Here is a 15530-nt window from a genome sequence, read left to right on the forward strand (position 1 = left end):
AAGAGCTGAGGGACAGCGCCCAGGCCCTGAGTTCAAGCCCCACAACAGGCACCCAAAAAAAAAAAAAAATTATATTCTGAGGCTGTGGAGAGGTAGTTGAAGGGCTGACAGGATAGGCCTTGAAGATCTAGAAAACAGTTGGTTTATATGAATTTCTTCTCGAACCTTGTTTGAATATTTAGCATCTTAGACTTATAAGTGAAATTTTTAATTAATGTCAATCTTTGTACCTATCTAGCTTTCTTTGCCTTTCTAACTTTTTAAAAATTTTTGCTATACCAGTTATTTTGGCTTAAGGTTATCTTTAGTCAGTCACATTTATAATTTTCTTAAAACTCTGCTAAAACAGAGAGTCCCAACTGAAAAAGAGTCTAACACCCCATGGAAAAGAAGTCTGCAGGCCTCATTCATGCTTTCTTCCTTGGGGAACCTGTTTGCTGGGGAAGGACACAATGGGGAGATCTGTCACACAGGCTTAGGAAAGAGTTTGTCATATTCCACTTCAATAATTACTCAGCACCTACTCAGAGTCAGGCTTAGACTTTTGTTGAGTGCAGCTTGACTTGAACTCTTAGTGATGTCTTCAGTGAAATGCTTTTCAAAGCATTTTTCAGAGACATAGTACAATACAGGTTATTTTTTCCTAGTCCTGAGGAAAGATAATAGAATTTTCTATCATATAATGGTACTGGTTGAAATGTTCAAGAATTAATTCGTAAAATTGTTCATGATGGTACATGCCAGTAATCCCAGCACTTGAGTAGAAGTAGGAGGATCGGCAGTTCAAGGGCACTGGGCTACATGGTAAGTTCTACCCTGGGCACTGTAGAAAGACCTTGTATCAAAAAAAAAAAAAAAAAAAAGCAGTAGAGGGGGAAAAGTTGGTGGAAATAGCCCAGAAGAATAATAGAAGTTAGAGTGTCCTCAGGGTATGTAGAGACTGTAGTTAATAACTGGCTGTTGGCTCACCCCTGTTATCCCAACTACTCAGGAGGCTGAGATCTGAGGACAGTCTGTGAGACTCTTATCTACATTCACAACCAAAAAGCCAGAAGTGGAACTGTGGCACTGTCTTGAGCAAAAAAGCTCAAGCCAAAAGCTCAGGGACAATGAGTCCAAGCCCCCGTTCCAGCACAAAAAAAAGAAAAACATTTTGAACCCTAGTTTATATTTTTAAATGCCTTTATGCCAGTGATACATTTTTTTTAGTTTTTTATTGTAAAGATACTATACAGAGCGTTGCCAGTGATACATTATTTTTTATTGAAATTAAGTTATTTGAAAATTCAAAGTAGTTGCAAAAGAAAAAAGTAATAAGTTCTAGAAGAAAAAATACATCTGGAGAGAACTTGCCCAGCTGCCCCGGGCCCTGGCGCGCCCAGCACTGGGGCTGGGTGGGTGGTGAGCGCTGTAATGCAGCGTCAGGTTTAATTTCTAAACATTATGGGCTAATGACATACTGTGTGATTTTTTTTTTTTCTGGTACTGGGAGTTCAACCTAGGGCCTTTGTACATCCTGGGCCAGCACTTTTGCCACTGAGCTTCACCCCAGCCCTGATTGCTACTCTTGAATTTATGAACGCGTGTTTCATATGGAACGTGATTTACCCTGGTGGCTCCAGAAGAATGTGTGTTCTTCTCTCAGGTGATCTAAAAATGTCTGCACAGCCGATTGATGATGTAAGGGAGTTAGCATGCATATCCTTTCCTGGTGCTCTGCCTATAGAGTCTGTCTGCTGTTTGTTGAAAATTCCAACTTAAGATAGTGGATTCATCTGCTTTTCCTTGCAGTGCTTTTTTTTGTTTTGTTTTTGCATCATTTAGTTTTACACTTTGTTTTCAGGGGCTCATATGAGTCTTTTTGGAAACTGACCTATGACATAATTACCCTCATCCCCCTCAACTCTTCTTGCTCTGAAGTTTTTCTGAGAATATTAAAGTCCTTCTGGCTTTTTTAAAAAGAAAATTATTAGTTTTTGCATAATATACTTTTTTCCATCTCTTTACCTGTTTCTCTGTTCTTATTGTGAAGTAGCTTAACATGAAATGTAGTGGGGGCTGGGAAGGTGCTCAGTGGTAGAGCGCTTGCCTTGCACGCATGAGGCCCTGGGTTCGATTCCTCAGCACCACATAAGCAAAAAGAAAAAAGCCGGAAGTGGCGCTGTGGCTCCAGTGGTAGAGCGCTCGCCTTGAGCTGAAGAGCTGAGGGACAGCGCCCAGACCCAGAGTTCAGGCCCCATGACCGGAAAAATAAAAACATGAAATGTAGTGTCTTAACTACTTTTTTTTTGGGGGGGGGGTCCGGTTGTGGGGCCTGAACTCTGGGTCTGGGCGCTGTCCCTCAGCTCTTCAGCTCAAGGCTAGCGCTCTACCACTTGAGCCACAGCACCACTTCTGGCTTTTTTCTTTTTGCTTATGTGGTGCTGAGGAATCGAACCCAGGGCCTCATGCATGCAAGGCAAGCGCTCTACCACTGAGCCACCTTCCCAGCCCCTGTCTTAACTACTTCTAAGGGTACAGTCAGTAGAACTAAAAATGCATTTGTAATATTGTGCATCATTGCTGGGCACCAGTGGCTCACACCTGTCATCCTAACTTCTCAGGAGGCTGAGATCTGAGGATCACCGTTCAAAGTTCAAAGCCAGCTGGGGGCACGGGGGGGGGGGGCACAGAAATGACAAGAAAATCCAAGAGACTCTGATCTCCAATAAACCACCAGAAAACCGGAAGTGGCGCTGTGGCTCAAGAGGTCGAGCGCTCGCCTTGAGCTGAAGAGCTGAGGGACAGCGCCCAGGCCCAGAGTTCAAGCCCCACGACTGACAAAAAAATAAATACATAAAATAAATTTTGTGCATCAGTCACAACCATCCACCTCTGCAGGCTTTACATTTTGTAAAATTGAAACTTTTAACCCATTAAATGGCAGCTTCCTTCTCCTCAGCAGCACAGGTAATGACAGTCTACTTTTGACAGCTCTAAAATCGTCATCTGAGTGGAATTATACTATGGTTGTCTTTTTGTGGGTGGTTTATTTTATATTAACATAGTGTCTCAAGCATGCTACAGAATTTTCTTCTTAGAACAGCATTCCTTTACAAGGACAGCTGCATTTTCCTGTCCTTTCACTACCCAGGAATGCGTAGGTTGTTTTCCCTGTTGTGGCCGGTGCTACCCTGAATATAGATGGACACAGATTTCTTTGACAGTCTGAGTCTGTCCTCAGAAGTAGAAGTGTTGGATTGGGTGGTAACTGCTGTCATCACATTTTCATACTGGCTGTGCCAGTTTGCAACAGGTATTGCACCTGTTGGTGTCTTTCTTTTTTTTGGGGGGGGGGTCTGGTCGTGGGGCCTGAACTCTGGGCCTGGGTGCTGTCCCTCAGCTCTTCAGCTCAAGGCTAGCGCTCTACCACTTGAGCCACAGCACCACTTCTGGCTTTTTTCTTTTTGCTTATGTGGTGCTGAGGAATTGAACCCAGGGCCTCAGGCATGCAAGGCAAGCGCTCTACCACTGAGCCACCTTCCCAGCCGGTTGGTGTCTTTCTTTTGGTAGTCGCCATCCTAGTGGGAAGAAGGGTTATGACATTGTTGCCTTAATTTGCGTTTCTCTAATGTTTAGTGATATTGAACACCTTTTCATATATTCAGCGGCCTTTCTTTTCCTTCCTGTCCCATTTCTTTCCTTTGTCTGTCTGTCTTGCTTAGATTACACATTATACATTACAAATTTTTTATGATGATAGCTTTATGTTCTGAGTTCAGAAATTGGCAATTGTGAATCCTCTAGTTTTCATCTTTCAAGATTGTTCTTTTTGGGCTGCGAAATTGGCTCAGTGGTAGAGTGCTTGCCTCTCATGCATGTGGCCCTGGGTTCCATTCCTCAGCACCACATAAGCAGAAAAAGCCGGAAGTGGCGCTGTGGCTCAAGTGGTAGAGGGCTAACCTTGAGCTGAAGAGCTGAGGGACAGCATCCAGGCCCAGAGTTCAGGCCCCACAACTGACTCCCCCAAGAAAGATTTGTTATTATTTTTTAGGCCATTTGGGGTTCCATATAAATTTTAGGATGGGTTTTTTATACTTGAAAAAAAGTCATCATACCATCTATCAAATTTTGGGTTATCTGAACATTCTTTGAACATTATGTATTTCCATTTGTTTGTGTTTCCGTTCAGCAGTATTCTATGGTTTGATTGTTGGACTCTTGTGCTAATTCTTAATTTTAAGGTTCTTTTGTGTGAGTGGAATTGTTTTCCAGATTGTTTACTGTTAGTATATAGAGATGTATCTAATCTTCTTTTGAATGTAGGCCTTGTACTGTGATACTTACCTAAATTAAGTCTAATGTCTTTTTTATTGTCTGTGGAATCTTTAAGGTTCTTCAAAAATATTTATTTCTCTCTTTCTAATTTGGATTTTTTTTTCTTGCCTGTTTACCCTGGCTCTGGTTTCTGGTACTACGTTGGATAGAAATGGTAAAAGCAGCCTACACATCTTGTAACTGATGTTTAACATGAGTGTGATATTTACAATGATTGTTTTTGTTTTTTGTCAGGTGTAGCTTGTTTTGTTTCTTGCCATGTAACCCAAGCTGAGCTCAAACTCCTAATTCTATTGCCTCGTCTGGGAATATCGAAGTGTGCCTCCACCCCCATCTCCCATGGATGGCTTTTAAGTTGAGGTGGATTCCTTCTGTTTCTGTTTTGTGGAGTGTTTTTTCTGAATTTTGTCAGATGCTTTTCTGCATCAGTTGAGATAATTATGTAGGTGTTTTTTCCTTTATTTTGATGATGTTATATAATTAACTGCTTCTGAAGCTAGTGTGAATGAAATTACTTTCCCAATTTCTTTCTTGGCCTATTGATTGTTGCTATAGTGAAAAGCTACTGATTTCTGAGTGTTAATTGTGTATGTATCCTGTTACGTTTCCAAAGGTAATTATCAGTTCTAGAAGTTTGTTGGTGGAGACTGTAGGATGGCTAAGAATAGAATCATACCATCAGCAATTAAAGGTGAGGGCTGGGAAGGTGGCTCAGTGGTAGAGCGCTTGCCTTGCATGCATGAGCCCCTGGGTTCGTATTCCTCAGCACCACATACACAGAAAAAGCCGGAAGTGGCGCTGTGGCTCAAGTGGTAGAGTGCTAGCCTTGAGCTGAAGAGCTGAGGGACAGTGCCCAGGCCTAGAGTTCAAGCCCCATGACCGGCCCCCCCAAAAAAAAAATAGATAATTTTACTTCTTTCCCTGTTTCAATCCCTTTCATTTCTTTCTTCTGCCTTACTGCTTTGGCTGGGAATTCTAGTGCTATATAGAATAAAATGGGGTCGGTTGGGGGGGGGGGCTGGAGGTGGGGCCACACGCTGGCTCACTCCTCCCCGTAGAAGAAATGGTTTCAAGTTTCCCTGTTTAGTAGGATGCTCACTGTTTGTCATATATAGGCTTTGTCAGAAAATAGGGAGTGCTTCATGAATTACCTATCATCCCCAAACAGTGGCCATGTCCGTCTTCTCTGTACTGTTGTGATTTAGTAAATCTCAGTTTGCCATGTTTGCTTCCTGGCTGTGTCAGGCCTGCCGACGAGCCTCAGCGACGTTATTTGGAGTGGCTTCATTGCCGGTGTCTTCCTTCTCTGCTCACATCGCCTGTCCTTCCTGATCTGTCTGCTGCTCCCAGAGCGCCCTTCCCGTGTGCAGCACGTTGGACCCTCGGTCCCTTTTGTCTCGCAGCCTCTGATAGAACTGGCCTTGGCCTCGCCAGTTCCTCCTGTCGGAAGCGCTTCCGGCTCCTTCCCTCCGTTCTCACAGACGCCCCAGCACTCACTGAACCCGAATTATCGCTTAGTTCTTATTTGTAAGCTATAATTTACTCTTTTTTAATCAAATAGAGTAATCATTTTCTGTGTTTTGGGTTTTTTTCCTTTCTTTCTTTGTTTTGAAAGACACTTGCTATACTTCGCTGAAACCTGAGGGACCTAACTCCTCAAGGTTTGTTGTTTGTGCTGGCGTCAGTCCAACGCGCTCATCTGGGTGAGGTCACCGTTTGTGAGAACACGAAGGCACTAACTGAGGCCTTTGCAAAGCCTTCCTTAGCAGTAGCCAGTGTCTTACACTTAACCCCAGCTACCCGAAGGCTGACATCTGAGGACCAGCCTGGGAAGGTCTATGAGAGTCTTACCTTCAGTTAACTAGCAAAAAGCCACAAGTGGAGTTACAGATCAAATGGTAGAGTGCCAGCCTTGAGTAAAAAAGCTCAGAGACAGCTTCCAGGCCCTGGGTTCAAGTCCTAGGACCAGCACAAAATAAAATAATGAAGCCATCCTTTAAAAAAGCATTTCTGAGTTGGGCAGCAGTGGCTGTCTATATTCCTAGCAACTCTGGAGGCTGAGGTCTGAGTCTTCAGTTCAGAGCCAACCCAGGCAGAAATGTCTGTGATACTCTTATCTTCAATTAACCACCAAAAAGCTGGAAGTGGAGTTGTGGCTCAAGTAGTAAAGTGCCAACATTGAGCACAACAGCTCAGGGACAGTGCCAGACCCTGAGTTCAGCCCTAGGAGCAGGAAAAAAAAATGTCTGTCTGTTGGTCCTGGGTGCCGGCATGGTTCTGACTCACCTGAGGTCCACCGTTGCTGGCTGGGCTTCTGCACTGCTCAGTGAGCTGTGTGTGTGCGTGCCCGTGTGCATGCACGTGTGTGTGTCTGTGTGTGTGTGTGTGTGTCTTTTTCCCTTCACCTTTACCCTGATTCTCCTCTCCCCACTTCTCTGTCCTTTGACTGAGTCAAGCAGTGCTTGTAGCAGAATCGAATAGCTCCTCTTACCTGACACTGTGCCGCACCAGGAAGGAGCAGCCCAGAGAGAAGAGTGAGCGTAGTGGGTAAGGGTTGCTCCGCCGCCCCTGTCAGGGAAGTGTTCCCTTCCCCTCCCTCGGGGTAGTCGGTCACCACTGCAGGGCCAAAGTTTAGGCCAGAACCCAAGATTCCTAACTTCAAACCCTAACTACGTTGTACCACACAGGAAATGTTCCGTGAAATGCCCACTGTACTAGGAAAGGGCCTAGAATGAAGTGGAGAGATGCGCTGAGTTCTGAATGGGGTCTTGGAGAGTCCTACACATGGCCCTCGGTGAGTTCACTGTGCCAGCTTGAGGTGGCAGGGAGCTGGGCATGGCCCGGCCCGGGGCTCTGGGCCACAGAGTCGGTCCCTTGTTAGCTCCACTCTGTGCCTTTGGGTGTTTCCCTCTCCAGGTGACTTGAGACAAGTTCAGCCGTTGCAGCAGTGTTTAATACACACACAATTGACATTCAGGTTGGAATTTGAGGAGAATGCTGCCTAGAAGATAGGGACATAAATAGATTGTCATTTGGAGATTGTGTTGTTCCTTTCATCTGTACTTTATCTAGAGATAGCATTGAGTCTTTCAGACTTGGCTAGTCCTTCTGCATCCTCACAGCTCTGAAAGACGCACTGAAAACCCCGGCTGCGGCTGCGCAGAGACACCTTCCCTAGAATCTCTGCAGCTTTGAGAATGTCTTTGCTGTCTTGGATTGTCATCTTCTGTTTCCACACTCGTGGTATCCTCTTGGCATCAGGACGTCCGTGCTCCATTGCCCACCTCCTAAGGGACCCCAGGAAGCTATTTCCCAAGGCATTCGCTGTGTTTACCATCCAAGCTTTCACTTGGAACATTGTGCAATGCTTCTTTTTGTCACAAATGAGAACAATTGGGCTGGGAAGGTGGCCCAGTGGTAGAGCGCTTGCCTTGCATGCCTGAGGCCCTGGGTTCGATTCCTCAGCACCACATAAGCAAAAAAAAGTGGTGCTGTGGCTCAAGTGGTAGAGCGCTAGCCTTGAGCTGAAGAGCTGAGGGACAGCGCCCGGGCCCAGAGTTCAGGCCCCACAACCGAACCCAAAAAAACAAAACAAAACAAAAAAAAAAAAAACAAATGAGAACAATTCAGATTACTTAATTGAAGCTTTGTGGATTTGCATCGAGTGAAACCAGTGTCCAAAGTATTATCTGCATTTTGAGATGCTGACTTCATTGGTTAGTCACGGTGTACTTAACATAATGGTGTAGTCAACAGATAGCTATTTTTTTTCTCAGAGGAAACCCATAAATTGTTAGGATCAGTGTACATCATGTACAAAACTGTGAAAAAAAAATGCATCTTTCCTGTAACACTTTCCCTCCTCACTTTTGTGTTCAGCCTCTACAGTGGGGCCTCCCTTTTGAATACATGGGCTTCTGTAGAAGTGTATAAGTAAATGTGATATGCGGAACTATTGCTGTGTGTCTCCTGCATTAGTGTATCCCCTATTCCTGTAAACTAATCTATGTTTAACAAACATTTATTGAAGACCCAGTATGTGCCAGGCCCTGTACTACATTCTAGGAAAACCAAAATCACTTTATCCTGGCCCCTGTTTTCAAGGAGTTTGCAGTCTATGGAGAAGAAAAAATGTAATCCAAACCTTAGAAAGCCGTGGTGTGGCTGAGAATACAGCCAGTGGTGGGTCGCTTGCTCCACATGCCCCAGGCCTGAGGTCCATGCCCAGGCCGCCCTGGGCACACAGCGGGCGATCTGCAGCATGTCTGGGTAGGAGAGTAACACTGCAGAAGGGGAGGGAATGAGCTTGGGTGTTTTCAGAAGAGAGGACCCTAGATTAAGACTTTGAAGGATGTCTAGAATCTCTAGACCCAAATGTGGAGAGTTCAGATGGCTGCCGGCCTTTGCAGAGGTGCAGTCGAGCTGCACAGTGTGTTAGGAGTCTCGGGAAGCTTGTCTCAGTAGCACCCTGAAGGTGTGTCCACTGCTTAAGCTTATTCCCAGGCCGGCACCTAGTTTACGTGTAGGACGGAAGTCTGGTTTGTGCAGGGCAGCGTGTCTATCTCTTAGCAGAAGGGGCCCCAAGACTATTTCTCTTCCCTCCCAGCACAACCGCTCGTAGCTTTTGCCTGTGTGCAGTAGCTGGTGTCTGTTGAATGGCTCTCCTGTTCTTGCTCTGTGTTCCCCGAGGCACCCGCCGGAGGAGCTGGCTGCGGTCGGTGCTTGTACCCTGGGTAACCCATCTAGACTTGTTTCTTCTGTTTTCCAGTCCTGCTTGTCTGCTCAGCTCTCTTCCCCCTCACGTCCCTCTAGGTCAGCGGACATATCAGGTGCGCTGGAGGCTCCTGTTTCCTGGGTCGCTGAGCCCGTCGGTTAGGAGTTGTTTGCGTCAAGGGACCACAATTTTGAGATGCTCCCTGTGGGGCGGGCAGCAGGCAGGAACTAAGGCCTAAGAAAGATGCGGTGATTTGCCTGCGGTCACACAGCTGGTGGAGGGAGGCTGGTAATGGGACTCTATTTCAGCTCGGCTTTGCCTCTGCCTGTGCCCACGGTGGAGCCAGGAGCGGTTGTCCTGACCTCCAGGTCCAGAGGCCCTGTCGCCTCGCTTCTCAGTCCCTAATTGCTTCAGTGGCAGCTGTGTGTCCACGTTACTTATGACCTCTGTGGCCCCCTCACCCCTCACACACAGGCGCCTCCGGTGTGGCGGCCGCCCACCGTGACACTGCCGTCCACGAGCCTAGCTGTGCCCCGTCCCCTCCCTCGCCACACCCTCCAGCCCGCGCCTGGAACCCCAGAGCCGTCACACTTGAGCTTTCACAATGTCCTCCTTCCCAAAGGGGGTGGCGGATGTCCTTCCAGAGCTGAGCCTCTCGCTTATCCAGGGTCAGGCCTCTGCGGTGTTCACTCGTTCCCGCAGTGCCCAAACCTGTGGAGGGAGCTCATTGGCCGGCTTTGACCGGCCGGGGCGGCGGGGCCAAGGTCTCGCGAGCATGCCCAGGTGCTTTGTGTGCTCCTCGATGCCGTCCAGTGGGCGCCAGGCAGCTCTGGGCTGAGACCGGGTGACCACCAGGGAGGCGAGGACATTCCAGAACATGGCGCAACCTGGGCCCCCGAAGGCCTGAGGAGGAGCCCGGGAGTTTGGAGAGCAGAAGGGGGGCAGGGCCTAACGAGCAGGATAGGGCAAGGCTCAGTTCTCTGCCACCAGCCATGGCAAAGTCTTTGGTTTAGCCTGAAAGAGTAGGAAGACATTTTGACGTTCTAAGCAGGGAATGACCTGACCTTCAAAGGAGACTCGTTGGGGCTGCTGTGGGGAATAGGCTGGCGGGAGTGCCTGGCGCAGGTGTGGAGGCCAGCGGGCCTGTGAGCCTGCGGGAACGCCACGGCCTCGCCGAAGAGCCGGCGGATCCTAGGCGCTCCCACACAGCGAGACCCAGAGAGGAGTCTCGGGAGAGTCCCCAGGTGCCAGGCCTAAGCACCGCTCCATACTTACATAAAACTGTAAATGCTGAAATGCACTCCAGAGATATGGAGACAAAAGAGTCAGCAGGTGGCCTGGTACGTGGGTGTGGGATGGGGCAGGGAACGCGGCTTGGCACCCAGCGGGCACTGGCTGTTGGACTGGCTGGGTCCTGGTCTTCCTCCCTAGGTCCCCTCAGCAAGGGTTCACCTCCAGGCCCAGCCGGAGGCGCTCCTCCCCCAGTGGGGTGAGCAGACAGAGCTGTTCCTTCCCAGGGTGCGTTCAGAGCAAGGGTTTGTGTCAGTACTGCCACCGTCACGACAGCACCTGAGAATCAGCCACAGTACCTGCATTTGAAATGTGACTAGAAATGCTGGAAGTTGCTGAGCTGTCTAAGGGTGTCAGTTGCTTCAAATCTACCTCTGGTTGAAATGTGATCACACAGCCTCTTTGTGAGAGCACTGCCCCGTAGACACCAGCTCTCCGGAGCTTTCCACAAGTTTCTAGTCACAGTTGGTTTGTAGTTCAACTACTTAGGTAAACCGAGTATTAATTTTGATATGTGATTAGAACATTTCTTTTTGTAGGCTTTACCGCCAGCACCTGTTCAGAATCACACAAATAAACATCAGGTATTCAATGCATCTCTTCAAGACCATATTTATCCGAGCTGTTTTGGGAATACTCCAGAGTGGAATAGTTCTAAGTTTATAAGTCTTTGGGGATCAGAAGTGATGAATGATAAGAACTGGAATCCTGGCACTTTCTTGCCAGATACAATTTCTGGTAAGGCATCTGTTCACATTTCTTAAGGTTTTCAATGCTCAGAGCCACGTAGCCTTGTTGCTCTCCCGTGGAGGCCCAGCGCTGCCGTGCCAGCCTCCATGCCCCTCCCCCACTTGCCCAGGGCTCCACGCTGTCTTCTTTACCCCCCTCCCTCCCCCAGACTCCTGCTGCTGAGAGTCTGGTCTCCGGGCCCCCTGTCGGCCCTTTAGTTCTCCAGGAGTGGTGAACACAGACCTTGGCCGCCGCACAGGGACAAGGTGACAGTGCCACCATCTGCTTAAGCGCTGTGATTCACTTCCTGTTCTCTGGCGTCCTTGTCCACCCTACACGGGCTTTCTCCCCAGATGTCCCAGCCTGAGGCCCAGATGTCACCTCAGCCACAGGGCTAGGACCACCTGAGAGGAGCTGACACCTCTACCTCCTCTCTCTCATCATGTGACCTGAGATCCTGATAACCCACACCCAACCCTGCATGTGCTCAGAGCAGACGCTAGACTCGACATCCTGATCTGTGCTTGGAGAGGATTTCTAGCTGTGTGACCTTCAGCAAGTTGCTTAGCCTCTCTGAGCCTCAGTTTCTTCATCTTTAGGATGGGATTAATGGTGGTAAGACATTAAATGATACTGAACAGCCCTAGCAGGAATTGGCACATAGCAGGTGCTCAATACATTTTTTTCTCTTGGACTGAAAACACTGTCCCAGAGGAGTCCCAGCTTCACTAGCAGCCCCAGTTTCCAGAGCTCCGTTCTCAGCGTGTCCTTAGGCTTTGCTAAGTACTGCTCCCTGAAAAGCCTTACCATTCCCGCCCTTCTCCACAGGAAGTGATATATTAGGGCCAGCACTCTCAGAAGCAAGACCTGAATCCCTTCCACCTCTACCTAGCAATGAAGCTCCAGACAGCAAAGAGAAAAAAAATGCTGCGAAAAAGAAGTGTTTGTACAATTTCCAAGATGCTTTTCTGGAAGCGAATGAAGTGGCCATGGCCACCTCCTCGGCCACGTCCTCCGTGTCGAGTACGGCCACCACGGTGCAGTCCAGCAGCAGCCAGTTCAAGGTGTCGTCCAGGAGGCCGCCTTCCATAGGTAAGGCCCTTGTGCGGGAGAGCGTCCCCTCTCTGCGCTGTCTGCAGAGCCTGGCATGTGGTGCTCCACCCTCCCCTCCGAGAAGTCATGCCCTTCTGAGCACGGGGCAGGACTTTCCCAGCAGCTGCTGTGTTCAGGAAAGTGCTGAGCAAAAGAAAGCAAATGTAGCCAACAGGACCGCTGCCACTCAGTCAGTCTGCTGACCGACAGAGTGACAGGGCCCGGGGCAGGGAACAGGCAGACGCAGGGCAGTTGTCTTGGGACTCTGGCGCCAGCTTTTAGGGGCCTCACCACTGCAGTGGAACAGTCTGAGCATCCAAATGATGATGAGCTGTCTTTAAGGAACAGGAAGTATTTCTCTCCCCCTCCCTTTTTGTATACTTTAGCCCTATTATACTGAAGTCCTTGTCCCCTCCCCCCATGAGTAGTGATCACCCTACATATTGATGAGGGGGGAGTAAGTGATGGATTCTAGTATGCTAACGAGTCAGGAATCAGGCAGGTGCCAGTCTCACATCTATAATCCTAACTACTCAGGAGGCTGAGATCTGAGTGTTGAGGTTCAAAGCCAGCCCTGGCAGGAAAGTCTGTGAAACTCTTGTAGCCACTAAACTGGAAGTGGAGCTGTGGCTCAAGTGGCAGTGTGCTAACCTTGAGCAAAAGAAGCTCAAAGACAGTGTCCGATCTCTGAGTTCAAGTCTCAGGACCAGCACCAAAAAAGAGAGAGAGAAGCCAGAAATGTGTAGCTGTACATAAAGCATTTCGTAGGGCAGATGCATTCCAGTAGACAGCTGCAGACACACGAAGGGTGGTCGGGAGAGCCACCACACTGCACCTCACCACAGGAAGGGCAGAGGTGGGCTCCCGACACAGGCAGTGCTGACCACATCGGGTGCCAGCCTGGGAACAGAGCATTCCCATGTCCAGAAGTGTCTATGGGGACTAAGCCATCATGGAAAGATGTGGGTGCTCCTCACCCTTGGAAGAGGCTGAGCCCTGTATCTTCACACATTAGGAATGTCTATTGCCATGAGATAAGATTTCCAGGATTTATGTCCAAAACCTTTCACCCAAATCTGATAAGATACAGTAAATCCAGATTGACAGTTAGCCTCTCAGAGAGTACCTGTCTCAGCTAGGCTTCAGTGGCTTACCCTGTAATTCCAACTGCTCAGGAGGCTGACATCAGGAGAATTGTGACCAAGGCCAGAAGTTTGAGACCGCCCCCCCCCCCATAGCTGTCATGTACCTGTCATTCCACTTAGCCTGGTGGCTCAGATTTGGAGGATTGCACTTCCAGGCCAGCCCAGCCAGAAAAATGGGCAACTTGCATCTCACTGGAGGGAAGCGGGCACCTGGGCCATGCTGCTGATCCTGGCAACAACCGAAGCCCAGAGTAGGCAGTTGTGGGTCGGGTGTGTGCTTGTGCAGGAATCCAGACCCTATTTAAGAAGTAACAAGTGAAAACAGCTCGAGGTATGACTTGGGGCAGAAGGCCATCCCAGCAAGCGTAGGGCCTGAGTCCAGACTACAGTGCTGCCAAAAACAAATCCCCTCCTCAGAGGAAAAAGTTTAGAGGCCTGATGACAGGGAGCTATGAAGATCTTGGGGACCGTGAAGTTGGATCGGGGTTCCCATGGGGTGAGAGCACTGTGCTGTGCCTGTGGGCTGGAGCCCAGCGGAAGCATCGCTCTGCCACCGCCAGCCGTTCAGCCCACGTCTGTGTGTGTGAGAAGTGTGAAATCTTGCTCACGCAAGGTGAGGGGTGGGGGCAGGGGGTGTTCTTGTGCTGTTCCTGCAGGTCTCTAGATGGAAGCATGCACAAAACAAAACTTGGGCAGAAAAGGTGTACTGAGCGTGATGCCTGTGTCTCCTCGGCCCTTGTCAGCCTCTCGCCTCTCTGCACGCAGGTGACGTCTTTCATGGCCTCAACAAGGAGGACCACCGGCACCCTGCACCCGTTGCCCCGAGGACCAGCCCCACAGGCCTCGCCCCCCTTCCAGGCCTCACCCCCACCGCCCTTTCCCCTGCCTCTACGCCTCACCTCACCAACCTTGCAGCCCCGTCATTCCCCAAAACTACAAGCACAGCCCCTGCATTTGTGGATTCACGGAAGAACTTGTGCCCCGCCCCTGTGGCCCCCCCGCCCTCCACTGGGGATGGCCCAGTCAGCGCTCCACCCAGTGTCTGCAGGTGAGCCCCAGCCCATCCCATGTGGGCCCCTCCCCCCCCTTCTCCCCTCCCCCCCCTCCTCTGGGCATGGCCCGTATTGCTCCACCCAGTGTCTGCAGGTGAGCCCTGGGCCCTTCCCCTGTGGAGGACGGGAGCCACTGCGCAAGCTGCCTCCCTTGCCCCACTGACGCTACAGAAACTTGTCAGCCATTTTTGAAAGGTCCAGTGAGGGACCAGGCCATGGCTGGCAGTAGAGACCCTGCCTGGCAAATTGGAGTCCGCAGGTTCAAATCCCAGGATAGGAAGAAAGACTTCAGTGAAATGCAGAATGAACACAAGGACCTTTGTGGCCTGTAGGCTCACCCATCTGCAGGCCACACAGCACTGGGGGCTGCCTCCTTTGCCACTGTATTTATCACACGTTGATGCCATTAAAAAGTGATAGGGAAGCACATACCACCCTCTCTCTTCAGGGTTTTTATAAAAAGACTACTGGGCACTGGTGGATCACTCCTGTAATCCTAGAGACTCAAGAGGCTGAGATCTGAGGATCGCAGGCAGGAAGATCCATGAGACTCTTACCTTCAGTTACCTACCCAAAGCTTTGAAACTGGAGCTGTAGCTCAAGGGGTAGAACGCTAGATTTGAGCAAAAGAGCTCAAGAGACAGTGCCAGGCCCTAGTTCAAGCCTAGAAGCTGCGCACAGAAGAAGACTGTTAGCTTTGGACTTGTCCCTGCTGCCGTACGGAGGAGGGGTGGCAGGGTGGGCAGGGCAGCAAGCCGAGGGGGATTTGGGGAAGTGCCCGTTGAGTGGCACTGTGTGGGTGCTGCAGCCACAGGCGTGTGCAGCTGTGCCCGCGGCTCCGCGCCCCCTCAGGAGCCTGTGACCTGCGCAGAGGAGCAGCGGGGCCTGGAGAACAGAGCTCAGCTAACCAGCTGTGTGTGGCTTCCAGTGACCCCGACTGTGAAGGACACCGCTGCGAGAACGGCCTCTTCGACCCACAGCGGGAGGACGGGGAAGAGAGTGCCGAGGAGGACAGCTGCTCCGAGCACAGCTCCAGCACCTCCACCTCCACCAACCAGAAGGAAGGCAAATACTGTGATTGCTGCTACTGTGAGTTCTTCGGACATGGTGGGGTAAGTGCAAGGCGTCTGGAAGCACTGACTTCAGAGTGTGCACCAGGAAAGTACATTGTGTGTGTAAAGCACTGGTGAT

At 49.7% G+C, this 15530-nt stretch overlaps 1 protein-coding gene across 1 annotated transcript in view; it reads left to right on the top strand.

Moving 5' to 3' along the window:
- Positions 1-15530, top strand: part of Fam193a (family with sequence similarity 193, member A) — a 71526-nt gene that overhangs the window by 39483 nt on the left and 16513 nt on the right. Inside the window, exons 12-15 of the mRNA XM_013023878.1 lie at positions 10861-11059; positions 11879-12142; positions 14053-14335; positions 15268-15451. Coding sequence (XP_012879332.1) covers positions 10861-11059; positions 11879-12142; positions 14053-14335; positions 15268-15451 — 930 coding nt within the window. The remainder of the gene's footprint in view (positions 1-10860; positions 11060-11878; positions 12143-14052; positions 14336-15267; positions 15452-15530) is intronic.

Source organism: Dipodomys ordii, unplaced genomic scaffold, assembly GCF_000151885.1.
Source record: "Dipodomys ordii isolate 6190 unplaced genomic scaffold, Dord_2.0 Scaffold71, whole genome shotgun sequence".
Taxonomy (NCBI): domain Eukaryota; kingdom Metazoa; phylum Chordata; class Mammalia; order Rodentia; family Heteromyidae; genus Dipodomys; species Dipodomys ordii.